Source organism: Netta rufina, assembly GCF_964035555.1.
Source record: "Netta rufina genome assembly, chromosome: 3".
Lineage (NCBI taxonomy): Eukaryota > Metazoa > Chordata > Aves > Anseriformes > Anatidae > Netta > Netta rufina.
This window is the reverse complement of record NC_140125.1, coordinates 96,741,061-96,756,330: the sequence shown is the minus strand read 5'-3', so window position 1 is coordinate 96,756,330 and position 15,270 is coordinate 96,741,061. Positions and strand designations below refer to the sequence as shown.

The window sequence follows — 15,270 nt, the reverse complement described above, 5'->3', positions numbered from 1 at the left end:
AGCAAAAGAGGTTGGGAAAGTCAGATATGAATTATGGGAAAAAGGTAAAGAAACTTCTGCCAAATATCTCAAAGATAGATCACTAAATTCAGGCAAAAAGTAATAATTTTGGCACTCTATTTTTTAAACAGATGTTAGGGAATGGATAGCTCCTGATGAAATACAGCTTACAGAAGTGGTTAGAAAATAGGGTGATGTGTAGGAAAGGATGCTGAAAGATTTGTTACAGATTGCAATGAAAGACCTGAAAAGTGGATGGTAAAAGCAGTGAGGCGCATTCAAACTATATATGCCTGAAACTGGGTCAGGCTGTACAGTTGTAGGACTGGTGGTATGAAATACTACCAAAATGCTATGGTAGCGAGGTAGTTTGTAGGAAGTGATGATGCTTTTTATTAGATCAATGAAATAGTGGGAGATTTATTTATTTATTTACTTTTATAATTATTTTTAGGAAAAGAAGAGCAGAGATGGGTCTGCAGGCACAAAAGCCCTTCCTCAGGTGTAATAGAGAAGATAAAGAGGGAATCAGCATGGTGGCCAGAGAGGGAGAATTAGCCCCGTTGCCAGAAGTGGATGACAGAGAGGAAATATTAACCGAGTCACCGTAACGGGTACAGGTTAAAAAACATGTCGTTGTTGCAGTAGCTGGGGTTTGTACAGTGCTTTGCTTCTTCCTCATCTCGTTGGCTTCCCTTGAGGAGTGCTGTGAGGTGGTGGTGGTGATGGTGGTGGTGGTGGTGGTGGTGTGACCCCACCAGGCAGGGCCCTTGCTGAGGCGGCGGGTATGGTGGAGGAGGGAAGATATGGCAGCCGCTGCTGTAGGCCAGAGGGCCTTTTCTCTTGCAGGTTTCCTCCCCTGAAGGACCAGCACTGGGTCTGAGGGGGTTATGGCCACCCTTTGACACTGGTGGCACGCAGGGGACATGCTGGGTGCTGCTCCAGGCCTGTGTGCGTGAGCTGCCATTGGCAGGCTGCGCCTGGCCCTCCTCATCCTCCCCAGGTGCCCTCAGGTACGGCGGCTGCCCAAAGCAGCTGCTCGGTGTCTGCTCTGGAGAGCGTTTGCTTAAATGTCCCCCAAAACTGGCAGGTAGCATGTAACCATCTGGCTTGGAAAGCAGCAAAGGCAAAGCCTCCTGGGTGGGCATCTCACCTGTCAGAGACTTGGAAAGGAAGATGTGGTTTAGTGAAACGCAGTCCAGTTTAGCAACATAAAACAACAGCAGGTCGATGCGTTCAAAAAGGCTTTCAATTAACGTGGGTAATGAAGCAGGCACAACAGCAGGGCCTCCTTTCAGAGTAGTGCCCAGGGGCTTTGGGACAAACCAAACAGGGGCTCTGAGATCACATCTGTGGGCTTGGTTCATCAGTTTTTGCCCAAATCTCTTTTTAATATTAAATAACCAGTAGATCTTACATTCACAGCTGCCAGGATACTGAAGAAGCACGTGAAAATAAAATTATTCTAATATTAATTCTAATTTGCTTCCACAGAATTTGAATTATTTCTATAGAGTTTGGAAAAACTGGAAAAGATTTTTGTCACTGATTGTTTTGAAGTGACCTTTCCGATCCAATATTATGCTCCATTTTTTTTTAAGAATCTTTACTTCTATTTTCAAATGATTTTTTTTCTTTTTTTTTTTGGTGCCACAAACAGATATTTCATTCAAGGAGGGAACAGTACACTGGAATTATTCTTCTGAGTCATTTTTTTTCCTGGATAATTTTCAACTTCTTTAAATGCCCTAATTATTGGATTACAATTTTACACACTTTAATTCCTTTCACAACACTCACTCTGGGCTATCATTTCTGATTAGTACTTACAGGTCTCATTTCTTTGTAATCCTGCTTTTGCATACATTTAATTATAGTGATTTTCTGACTTGTTGACTGCCAGAGTAGCAAATCTCCTTTAAGCTGCTCACTCCTTACCAGGAGAAGAAATTCCAATGACCTGATGTAAGGCCAGCCCATCTTCAGTTAAAAAACAGGTGATGCCATAAAGCAAACATCCTACATATCACTTTTTCTATTTTGGACTCATGTATTTTCTACAGTTGTTCTGTCTCATATCTTGTGAGTACATCAAAATTGAGTTTTCTAAGGAGAAAATTCAGCAACACAAACTCTGCAAGTGAAATCAGACTGCTGAGTATGTTGTATCACATCTGGTCATGGCAAAAACAGGAATACAATAGGTCATTTCCAAGACGAACCTGCCTGAGAGGAATGAACTGAAAAGCCAGCTGAAGGTAAATGGAATCACCCTGACTGCACAAAGTCAGAGCAGCTGAAGAGTGACCTGTTAGATATTTATGAGATAGTTAGATATTTATTAGGTGATATGTAGGAGTAGTTCCTACTCCTACACAATATGAAGTTAAAAAAAAAAAAAAAAAAAAAAAAAAGGAAGATGTTGTAGAAAGAGAAAGACAAAGAGCTCTAGACATCTAGACATGTAGACTTCGGAATAAAAGCAAAAAATGCCATGTGGCTCAGTAAGTGAGAATTAATTAATTAATTCAGTATGATCGTAAGAACATGATTAAACCAACAGTATGAAAATCATTGTTTCAGTACATGTAACGTAATAACATGGAATTTCATCTCTTTGTGCTCCCATGCACTTGTGTCAAGATGTTACTGTCTGTCCATCACATATTGTCCAACTGTCTGATCCCAAGTCAGAGTGTCTTCATCAGCGTCACTCCTTATCTCTGTTTTTTAGTGTCCTTTTTAATATTTCCAGCAGAAATAGGCTCAGCTTTTAAATTCATATTCCATTCAAATGGATTTGACTTCCTCTGCTCACTCTTTATCTATTTGTTGGGCTCCTGGATTCCCCAGCTTCCCCACGTCATTTAAGAAGGCTTTCCTCACCTGGTCCTATTATCCCTTTCCTCTATGGACAAAGGGGCTGTAAATACTATCCTTTACTCCAGGCTGGGGAGGATACATCATCTCCAGCACATCAAAAAACAAACTGCATGGGAAGACTGGTGGTGTGCAGGTGAGTGTAATGCAACCTTTGCAAGGAATGTCACTAGAGGCAGCCTCACCCTCACTGCTCTATGAGGTTCCCTCCATCAGGCACACAATGGTCTATGGGATTTGTGTAGATGCTCTCTTCCACAAGTGCTTCCACACCCATACTCAGTATAAAATAGACATACAACATAGGTGATATTGTATATTGTATTCAGTTGTAAAATAGTATGCAGTGTGTTTATGTATGTGTACACACACACACACAAATCTTCCTCCTGAGCCCAGTTATTGCTATTGCCCAGTTTTTGAGTGTTCATTTGTTACAATTTTCTCATGAGGTGCTGTAATCAATAGTATAGTTAACTCCAATTAAAACCTACTAATATTCTCCTTAAGTGTCAGTACTGGTTAGACCAAATATCCAATTACTTTCTTCCCAGATTTATTTATAAATAATTTAATTTCCAGGGCAGTGCTAACACAGAACTCGTAGGAAAATTTTCTAAAGACAACTCTTGCATTTTAAAACAGGAAAGAGCTAGAGATCTAAAACTATGTCCACACCACTAAATAAGATGAGGCTAAAGACTGTCTAAAACCATGAGTTCACACTGGCCAAAAACATGCCAAGGGCCATGTGAATAGTGAATTGATAGTCCTCCACCTGTGCTTTGTTTATCAGTATAGATTTAATCTCCTGATGCCACCAGATTAGAAGGGGCTCTGGCTGGGGGATGCTGGCAATCGACAGCAGTGCTGAGCTGAGCAGGATGCTCAGGACACTCCTGCTCCTTCTTCACCTGAATGTATGCAGAGACATAAAGCCTGCTCCCACCAAAACCAAAGCCTAGCTAACCTCCTCAGTAAAGTGTGTTGGACGTTGGTTCCCTCACCCTGCAATTTCATTTATTGATAATAAAAGTTACCTTGATCTCCTGGAGTCTTTTTAACCTTGGAGAAGGTAGAGAAAAAGTTGTCTGTGCTTTTTGGACTGACCTCCGTGCTTCGGCTTCTAGTTTTGTTTCTGGACGTGGGTGGTCATGAGCCCCTTTGGACTTTAGAAAGTAATTGTGATATGTTAAAGTGAGCAACAGCCTTGTTATTGAACTTAAGGGAGCAGGATTTTTTTTTCTGCACTGGCCAAAAACACACACATGGCCTCATTTAATGCTTTGTATTTAATAAGACTTATTTAATGTGAGCTCAGGTAACAAACAGATCTCAAAGGAAGTGTGATGAGGCAGAAATCCCCTTAAAGGAATAAAAATCCCAATAAACCAGTACACCACATTTATATGCAGAAGAAACACCCCACACTGGAGACCCAATTGAAGGTACAATGTCAGCTGAAGCCTGGCTACAATGCCCCTACAGGCATTTTCAGTCTTAGACGTCAGACATGTTTATCAGGGCATTAATTTCCATTAGTTTCAACTGAGAATTAATCATTTTTTTTAACCTGCATGTAAGCAAAAGACAACTAAAAAGACCCAGAAGACTGGAAAACAGGAGACAACTCAGTGTTTGTGGAACTAAACTGGGAGTATGACTTCCCCAAAAAAGTGCCCATTAAATAAAAATTTGCAAGCATTGTTTTCCAGGTGTATGTTTCATATAATGCATAGATGGCATTTTCCATGGACAATCCTGTGAGATAGCCTCATACTGAGGCTATTCATGGTATCTCAGAGAGATTGATATAACATGGCAGTCCTGATTCCTTGAGCATTTGTTTGTTCCTATGTACCTAAGGCAAAGTGCTTCAAAATCAACAGGTTTTGGTGTGAACCCAAATGAAAAATATAATGTGCTGTAAAATCATAGAAGTATAGAGTAATTTAGGTTGGAGACCTTTGGAGATCTAACTCAACCTGCAGCAGGGGTACTTTCAGAGCTAGGTGAGGTTGCTCTGGACCTTTCATACTCATTGTGAAAATTTTTGTCCTTACAACCATTTGACCTTGTCATATTCAATGGCCCTTATTTGTTGGAACAAACTATGTCCTTAATATAAAAATTAGTATTTAAAATTAACCTGCTTAATATAATGTAATCTTATACCAACCTGAAAAAATATGAACTGGCCTTCATGCCTCCAGAAGTTGGTAACGGGGTAACCACCGTGGCCTCGGCAGGAAAGGAGCCGCAGGGGTCCATTGCAGTTTGGACAGCATTTCCCTGGAGCAAAAACAGTGGGAAATAGTTCCTATGAAACACCAGACAGATGAATCCCATCCAATACAAGGCTTCATTGGTGGTAGATTGCCACTTCTAGTCTGGAGCTTAGAAATTACACTAGGAAAAAACTACGTAAAAAATTTCAAACAAATAAAACTTAACATAAGCAAACAAATTACCTTCATTCTGTTTCATTGTTAAATACAACAGGCAAAGATTATTTCTGTTATAATTTTTTCTAATTTAGTGTGGTCAATTATGTCTAAAGAAAGGGCTTTTACCTTCAGAGTTTCATGTTTTTTTCTTTTTTCTTTCAGTTCTTTTAACTTGGAAGTGGAATGTCAACTATGTTCTTGTCTGATTATTTTAGAGGACATCACTCTGACCTCAGTGAGTGCCTGAATAAAACCTTTGTTTAGCTGAAATGTTCATCAGTTTCAGAAATCAGTATGTGCTAGCTCCAGTGAGCAATCAAGAAGTGTTTGGAATAGTTTCATTAAGAAAGTGTGTCCAGCTCATTTTCTGTGTTTGCACTGTCTTGTCTCTGGTGACGTGGGTACGAGGCCTATTTTCCAGTCATCATAGTTTACGAGCATCTTCTTTTCTGCAAGACTCTCCTGAGTCACTATTGGGCCCATGAAATAATGAAGCCACCACTCAGGTCACCAGGAACAGCACAGCAGGAAGGTGCCTACACTGCACAGCCTTCTCAGGAGCCTCTCTCATGGGCCTGAGAAATCAGCCTCTAACCAGTTTCCATCAGAAATACAGATTAAGAAATAAAAAAAAAAAAAAAAAAAAAAAAAAACTAAAAGACACAAGCAAACAACATCCCTGTCCCCAGCAGTATGAAATGTAAAATGCATTCTTCCAAAATCAAGAGTTGCATTTGAACATAAGGGATGGCACAGGGGAGGTTGGACAATCCAAAGGGTTTCCTCTGCTTTGCTTTGGTTTATGTTGTGTTCACTCATCGACTGCCATTTAAGAGCAACCATTCTCATACTCACTCTGTTGTTTCTGCCTAGCTTTATCACATATGGCTGGCCTGAGGTAGATTTTCCTCCCATCCAGGGTCGAGCAGTCATTGCTGCAGACCACCACCCCAAGGCAGGACTTCTTCAGGATGCGCGAGTTGTGGTTGTTGGTGTTTCTCATTGCCCAGCTACTGTGGTGCCTCTGAGCGTTTTTGTCCTCTGAGCTATAGATGTGTTTCACGTAGGAATCCGGCCATTCCTGAAACCAGTCTGTCTGTCTCACATCCTGCAAAGACACCAGTGCTGGTGTTAGGCCAGGGAAAAGAAGAGCTGATGAAGGAGCCAGCAGACTTGATCTTCTGCCTGTCTCCTCTAGTCTGGGTGACTCTGGCACCACAGCAGCAGTTTTGGCTGGCAGCTCAGCTCCCAGGAGAAAGTGGCAGAGGAAAGAAAGACAAAAATTGAGCTCCCCAGGGCTCCTTGCAAGCCCAAAAGCATCAGGAAAGCCTGGCCAGCAGGCTGCTCTCACCCACCTGTGGGTCCAGCTCAGCACAGGACTGCCCCAGGAGGGGAAGAAAGGTGGGGCACCTGAAGTAAAGTAGCACATACTTTCCTATTTTGCCATCCAGGCCATTAACAGCAGCGTTACACTGAGTCACTTGGCTTGATTTGGCTCGACTTGCTGGAAAAAGGGCAAATACAGGATCAGACCAAGGCTATTCCCACATCTGTAGGTCTTTTGGTCTGGATTTTGGTTCCGTTTGGCCTAAGTGCCATGAAAAACTTCCCAGCAATTTTTTTTGAATTCCAGCACAAGGAACAACTTGGTCAGGTTTTATTTTCCCTACTGTGGACTAAGCAAAAAACAAAACAAATGCAGTAAGCTGTAAAGCACGAAACATACTCTCTAATGTTTTCGGAGGGAAAAGGCTGATCCTAGCAGGGGTACAAAAACTTAATAGGACTTTCTTTAAAAATGCTGATCCCAGCCACTGAGAGCCATTACAACAGTAAGAATATGAACTGAGAAGAAAAAAAAAACTACCTGTGTTCTTCCAGGAGCTACTGGAGAGCACTGGGAAGGGTGTGGAGGAAGCCTGCAGGCTGAAACGCAGGTGAAGGTGACCTTGGGGTGGGGGACAGCGAAGGAGGTAGCCTGGAACGTGGAGGCTTTGGGCAAAAAACAGTGAGAGAGTAGGGAGGAAACTGGTTATCAGGTAAGAAGACAGGGTTGAAAGGTGAAGCTGGATGGTGAAGGAGCCCAGCAGGAGGAATCTGGCACAAATGTGCTAAGGTGAGAGACAGGGAGATGACACTGGGGTTGCAGGGTGCTGTGGGTTTTCAGTGAGAGCATGAGTGAGATTTTGGGGTAGGTGAACAAGAAAAGGACTGAGGGAAGGAAAGGGAAGGAAAGACCACCATGCTGCCTCTCAGCACATCTCTGCAAAACAGACTTCCAGCCCTCAGGAGGCAAGATCTTCCTAGGTGCCCAAAAAGAGCATTGCCCCATGCCAAAAGCCAGCCCGCTTCCCTGCAGCCTGGTCTGCAGCAAGGCTGAGCACCCAGAGCTGCAAGGCAGTTGTGGGTGCTGTGCTCTTCTCCTAAAACACTTCCCACAACAAAATTCAAGTCCCAGGTGTCTCCAGTTGAGCATGCAAAGCAAGAGATTTTTTTTTTCCCACCTTCTCTGCATCTGATCCAGCAATGGACTAGAAGAACGATGTATCTGCAACATCGCTACATTTACTGCATCAACAGCTTTTTCAATAATATATTAAAGGGAAAATGCATGGAAACTTTGGTATTTTACTGGCTGTTTTCTAGCCCTTCAGCCAAACAGTGTCCCATAACTTATGGTCATGAAAAGCATAAAGGCAACAAGGTGCAGAGGAAAGAGAGAGAGTTTGAGGTTATTTTTGAAGTGGAGAAGACTCATCAAAACTGGATAAATTTCTAAGACACGGACACATACCTGGGGAAGTTTGATGTCATTGATATCCCAACTTGTCATTTCTCCATTTCGGGAAGCAGAGCCCTCCTGCTCCATAACAACATTGTCTGCAGCCCTCAGCATTTTTTAATTCCTTCCCAAACTTTGCAAGAAAGTCTCTACTGGCTGCTTTTGAAGTTGACTGGCTGTCAGCTCTCTCAAGCAGTTTACAACCAGGAAGCTGTTTCCTGAAGCTAAATGATAGAGAGGCTGCTCATTAAAGATAAAAATCAGTGTTCTTCTGCCAGAAAAACTTGTTCCATTAAAAGTTTTGCAAGCCTGCAATGCAGTGGAAAATATAGCTTAGAGATAGACTGTGATGTTACAGAGGCACAGTTAATAGTAAGCAAATTGTGCTGTTGTCTCTTTTATTTTGTTGGGTCCCACCAGATTTACAGTCTTGTAACTCCTCTGACAGACTCTTTGACATGTGGTCTAACTCTGGATGAATATTTCCAGAGAGAAACTGATTGAAGAGCTCGATGGCTGCTAAGGGTGCTTTGAGTTGCTGCTTATTCAGTAGACATTTCATGTACTGCATGTGATGGAGGTGAGCAACAAGAGGGGACTGCTGCATCATGCCAAATGAGATGGCTCTCAGCCACTTCAAAAACTGTTGGCATCTCTGAGAGCTTATCAATTGCATGAGGGAAGTGTGGAAAAGGAGGTTGGGTATTTTCCTGTACAGGTATTTAACTGTATTTTCCTTCCTCGGCAGCAGACTGAAGTGAAAACAAAACAAAACACCACCACAAGCCAGCAGAGATTCAAATGAGACATTAGACTATAGGGGAAGGGGACATCACTACTTGGAAATACTCAGGTCCTTGTACGTATTCATACAGGAAACACCAGATCCTCCTGTATTTTCATATTGCATTTCAACAAAGATAAGTAAGGTCAGGAGAAAAAATATATGAGCTGCATTGGAAAACTAGGATGAATCTACTAAATAAATAACTCCTGTACTATGGTGTGCTCCAAAACATGAAATATTCTGTTATATAATCCAAAATGACAATCCCATTGCTTTTTAAATTACTTTACAAAATGAGATGGTTTAGAAATTGATTTTTAATTTCCATCTTATTAGAGAAAATAGAATATCTCTTTTATGTTACAATGATAAAGATAAAACAATACTTAAATATTACCTTAAAGTTTAATGAAAGACACAGATAATTTCATAATAACAAAAAAATACCCAAAGTTGCAGTGAGTCATACATATCTAGTTACTTGCTGGCAAAGGCTGAAGTAGTAGCAAAAACTTTGAGCAATAATTATGGGATGATGAAGCATATTACATTTCTGATTCTTATTTGTGTAGCTTTAATTATTACTAAGGTGTAGCAGCTTGAAAATTTGTTAGTTTTGAAATAATCTTTTTCTTCCCTTCCCTTCCCTTCCCTTCCCTTCCCTTCCCTTCCCTTCCCTTCCCTTCCCTTCCCTTCCCTTCCCTTCCCTTCCCTTCCCACAGAGAAATACTATATTTTCCTGGGTTTGTGAAGTGCTTGAGAAAGGTAGATCTAGAAGAAAAAGTCTGGCTTCAGTTCCTCTTAGAGAAAAGTTTAGATAAAACACCAGTGCTGAATTATTTTGACCTGGGGAAAAAAAAAAAAAAAAAAAAAAAAAAGTGAGAAAAATGGGAATTCTTTTGTTATGATGCTATTCTGCAAGCAACACCTCTGGCACTGGGATTGGTGGAATTCATTGTCCTTGTAAAACACTGTCATTTAATTTTCAGTTGGATTCCTGCCCCCAGCTAATGCAGAGAGAAGCATTGATTCCTGAAGTGAGTGTGAACTGGTTGTCTGCCTGTTTCGCCCCAAATACTTATGCCAACCAGAGAGCAGCTCCAGGTAGGCCCTTAACAATCAGTGATTTGGGGATAGGCTTCCATTTACCCCAGTGATGCTATTTTAATATAAAGAGGATTTTATGAGATTGAATTGAGACAGAGAAAGCAACCTAGTTCTTCTCCTGCCCTTTGGTTTATTTTTGTTTTCTTTTTCCTTGTAAATACTCATCGTTACAGAAAGCAAGCACCAGAACATAGCAAGATTCTGGTTTTGGTCCAATGCTCAATGTGTTTGTTGATGATCTGGAAGGGAAGAAAGAATAAGAAGACAAAAAATGCACAGACTGCAAAAACGTCTCTGAATTAATCCTCTGGCAAAACCCGCCTATATTTTACCCTGATAAAGCAATTCATGTTTAGAAGGGTAGTATACAAGGTACTTATTTCTCTTACCCAGCTCTAAATTAACTCGTTGAAGTGACTGAGAGAACCAAATGGGCAGTTCTGTAAATACAAAGTGTCAGACATAAAAGCCACCAGGCTGCTAGGCTACAGAAGGATTGACGTGAAGAACCATACCAAAATTACGATGTTGCCCATCACAGACCACCATGATTTTTTTCAGTTATGATACTGTGTGGAAAGATCAGACCTCCCCATAAAGAGAAAGGGCTTGGGCATAGAAAATCCGTGAAATCTGGGACTGTTCACTCTAGAAAAGACAATTAAGCAAGAGTCACTGTAAAATGACTACAACACAGAAGGGCGTAGGGGAAGCAGGGAGTGCTTCCTCTGAACTGCCCAAGAACCTGGGTGCACTGAATAAAATCTACTGTCAAATTCAAAAGAGAGGCAAAAAGATGCATTTGTCGTTCGCTATATAATTAATATCAGTTGACCTGATGAATGCTATTTCCACTCCCTATAAGCTTTTTCCCACATTTCTTTAGTGCCTTGTGTTATAACACTACTGCTGGTGTTGTTGTACTGCCTCATGAAGGTTGAACACTAGATAAACTTGAAAAAAAAATAACAGAAACAGAAAATAAATAATAAATGAAGATCTGCTTTTTATTACTTATATGTGTGTAACATCTGAAATATATAAGCATACGTTTAGAAAGAGATAATAAGCCTCATATTTTACAGCTAATGACATTTTTTTTACTAGCAAGGATTAGAAAGTTTTCTTATATTTTCCTTAGAAGTACTTGGTGTCAACCGCTGCTAGGAACAGATTTATGTGTTTCTAAAAGACACTATGTGTACTACCAATTTACGTGAGCCAACAGCTTCAATTAATTTAAATTCAACGCATCCTGCAAGCTCTTATTTGGAAGGATGGCCTTTCAAACCACAACTACAGACGGATCTCAGGGGTTCTTCAGTCATCAGCAATGACAAGAGAAGTTGGGCTGGAAAAAAAAATGGAGCCCAAAGCAGCCTCTTGCATTTGGGTTCAGGTTCCAGAGGCAGTCCTGCAACCCTGCAGAGCAGTGGCCCAGGTGCAGCCATCTGCCCTTTGTTCAGGTGCCAGGCGCTGATGAAAGACGATAGCTGGCGGCAGGGACGCCTGCAGGGAGGCTATTATGGAGCAGTCACCAGATCAGGCTTGTGTTGCCTTGCTGCCACACAAAGCTGGTGCTTCCGTTAGTGTCTCCATCAGTGTCACCATCAGCCTTCCTTTTCATAGAACCACAGAATGGCTCGGGCTGGAAGGGACCTTAAAGACCACCCAGTTCCACCCCCCTGCCATGGGCATGGACACCACCCACCAGACCAGGTTGCCCAATGCCCCATCCAGCCTGGTCCTAAACACCTCCAGGGACAGCACATCCACAGCTTTTCTGGGAAAAAAAATTCTCTTTTCCCCTTTTTGGCATCATCTTTCAGTGATGACAATGTTTAACTGACTTCAGGCGCAGTTGGTAACCCTTTACATGGGCTCAGTTACCTGTCCTGCCACCAGTGCCTGTTTCACTCTTTTCCATGGCCACACTTGTGTCTTGCCTTCAAGTGTGTGGTTTTCCCTGATCTTGACACTGAAGGCTCTCCTCCCCGCACATACAGGAGCACTGTTACCTCTCAGCCACTGTAGGTGTTGGTATTTTGTTTGTCTCTCATCCTGCTTTGGTCCTCCCGTTATTACTGCTGAGTTTCACGGTGCTGCACCACAGGTACCAAGGAACACACGTGTTTGGATAACAACACTATACCAAGATGCTACGGGTGCTCCTTGTGGAATACTTCCTTAAATTGGTTGGAAAATTTGTTTTTCTTTGATTTTTTTTTTTCCAACTGCATTTAATAGACTTAAAAATAACAATTTTATCTGCCAGTTCAGCTTCCTATTTGATCAGCTGTGGCAGCAGGATGAAGTAATATGATTCAGTTCCCAGACACAGAGCATTAAACTCACCACAAATAGACATCTTTTGTAGAGAGAAAAGATGTCTTGGCCTGTGCAAAAGTTTGCTGAAGATGCTTATTTTCTGGAGACCCAGGCTTTTGTTCCCAGATGGCCCTGTTGTGTACTCAGCTTGCCCGCCTCTATCCTCAACATCATTTGAAATACTTATACTGTCTTCACAGTTCAGTGTTTAAAAGGGATAAGTAAAAGCTTCTCCACTGTAATTTGGTTACTTGGAAAGAAAGATGGACAAGTTTTGAAATCTTTGCTTAGTTTTATTTGTCCTTTGTTTCCTTTTCTTTTTTCTTTTTTTTTTTTTTTCTTGAAACTAGTTTTGTTAATGCCCTTGATATCAGTACAGGTGGATGATCTCATATTTCATCCAGTTACCATATTTCTGAATTCCAGACTGCTCTGGATGAGAAGTCACTTGTAGGTAGTGTAGCTCTTATAGTTTTGTTATCTTGTTAACATTAATTGAACACATTTTTCTTTTTAATTTCAAAGTTTAATTTCTCATTTCTGCCCAGACCTCCTCTCTACAGAAGTGGTATATGAAGTGGCACATTCTGCGGTGTTCTCTATTGGTCACATCGTATAAGACAGACTTATCTACATCATGGGATATAAAATGGACAGATCAGCCCAGAATTCAACTATGACCTCAAATTCTGATGAATGTCTTGGACTATTTTTTGCCAGATTACAAAAATGTAGTGTTTTGCCTTTATGGGGGTTAAGTCACAACTCAGGTACAGACTCCCATGGGAGATACTGAGAGCCAGTCCATATAGCACAGAACAGACCATTGTAAGAACTTATTAACTGGATGTTAAAATCCTGCTGCTGGGATGGCAATTTCTTGAACTGCTCTAACGCAATAGCTTGAGTGCTTTAAGTTTTACATAAACTTAAATACATAAAGTATTTCCCCCTCATGACAGTGTTTTAGCATCAAATGCTAGGAATATGTCTTTTTCTGCCATATAAAGAACATAGTTTTAGTTGTAAAGTTGGGGGATGGAACTGTTTTTAGTGATCTCTTTGGAATGCTTGAGTCTATGCAAATAGATGTTTCACTTTATTTCTTGGTAATTCTTTATTAAAGCCGTGAGCTCTAATGTTTTGGCAGTGAAGTCTAGCTTTTCCATTAGCTTTATTGATCTTCTTAATTTGTTTCTCTTAACACATCAGACAGTCTGCAAAGCAAGTGATGTTCTAGACATCTGATTTCCTTCCTGGGGTAAAACGGGTGGCAGCTATTTCACAGATGCAAAAACATCATGGTAATATCATAATGGTATTAATATTGGGATATTCCAGTGGATTCAACTCTGGATATTTATTTTTACTTGTTTTTTCTTCTGCATTTGGCTGGTTGTATAAAGTATTTTTCCTGTTTTTATTTATTTATTTATTTATTTATTTATTTATTTATTTATTTTCATTAAGGTCATGAATTCACCTGCTCTCATTGAAATCAGTGGATTCTGTGGATTACCTAAGTTAGAATGCTTTCTGTGGGTCTTATGCTTATGAATTACAATGTCTTAGTGATGGCATTTTCATGTAGTCAAAAAATGGCTTTAGTTTATGGCCATTCTGCTTTTATTTTACCAGTTTTCATAGTCTAGTGCACACATCTCTTGATTTGACATTCAGTTTCTCATCTTGTCTTTGTATCTGGTGCAAATACACTTAATTTTGTTGTTTTTCATATCATGAACATCCCACACATACAAAATTCATCTTATAGATTGACACTTGCATACTGAACATGGTGCTTTTTTCTTCCTTGCAATTTCATATTATTCCCCTTTGTGATCTAAAGAATGTCTAATTGCTAAAAGTGTAGTCTTTCATGTCCACCTGCTTCAGAACAGGAATTTGGTATGTCACTATAATTATTGTTTTCTTTGTTCCTTGTAAGAACTGACTCATTTCTGATATCTCTGACAGCTCTTCCTTCTCTTCTCCAGGGCCAGGGGGAGTATAATCTCTGCTGTATCCAGCCCCCCCATAAGTAATTCCAAAATGAATTCCTATCAGTTACTGACACCCGAGCTTCAGAACAGGCACTGTTGCTGGTATAATCAGTAGCTGTGGTGATCCAGTATGCACACGTTGTTCCAGTTTCTACCGACCTCATCTTCCCAAGGACTCACATGTCCATGCAGATAGATATTCTAAAGCTTGGATGGATTTGGTGTGCTGTACAGTCAAGAATGAGTGGAACCTCTCCACAGCCTGGACAACTGAAAGGAGCACCCTGTGGGAGAACTAGAGTTTCCTTCTGGATGCCTGCTTGGCAATGGGACATAACTTGCTTTGCCCCTGAGGAAGCATAGCTGCTCCTCCAGCTGGGCTGGTCTCTGTGTCCAAGTGATTGGTGGAAATTATAACAGTGACACAATATTAGGCCTTTTTCAGCTTTAAAAATGTCAAATTACACTTGGCTATCTGTTTGATCCCAGCTCCTCTCCCAGTTGCTCTTGGAAGAGAGGTACCTCAGCTATAGGTCCAGGCTCGGCAGTATGGTGTGGCCTCCTAGGATGGTTTCTCTGTCATCCCTCGGAGTCCCTCAGCTCCCTCCATGTGCCTCATTGGCCTCGTCTTACCCAAACCAACAAAATCTCTTCCAATATCCTTTATTCAAATGTCTTCCCTTCATTCTTCACAGCAGCCCCCAGCAAAGCTCAGCAAAGGCCAGCTGCACTTCTGCCTCACATCTGAACTGGGAATGAGACAAACTCACACTGACATCCCACCAGCATGGGCAACCCCTGCTTGTACTGATGAGGTGATAATTGTTGCCTCTTGCCTTGTCAAAATCATAGCCAACATGCTCTTTTTTCATTTTATGTCCCATTGCTAAATTTTATCACATTAGTATATTTCTAAGCTTATCTATTGCTCAAGAC

At 41.1% G+C, this 15,270-nt stretch overlaps 1 protein-coding gene across 1 annotated transcript; it reads right to left on the bottom strand.

The window, feature by feature from the left end:
- Positions 1–602: 602 nt before the first annotated feature.
- GCM1 (glial cells missing transcription factor 1) lies at positions 603–8,223 on the bottom strand (the record flags this gene model as incomplete). Its single annotated transcript, XM_084284404.1, has 5 exons — positions 603–1,163; positions 3,921–4,049; positions 5,060–5,172; positions 6,183–6,435; positions 8,122–8,223. 5 exons carry the CDS (start codon positions 8,221–8,223, stop codon positions 603–605), a joined length of 1,158 nt encoding a protein of 385 aa, XP_084140530.1.
- Between the last annotated feature and the right edge of the window lie 7,047 nt (positions 8,224–15,270).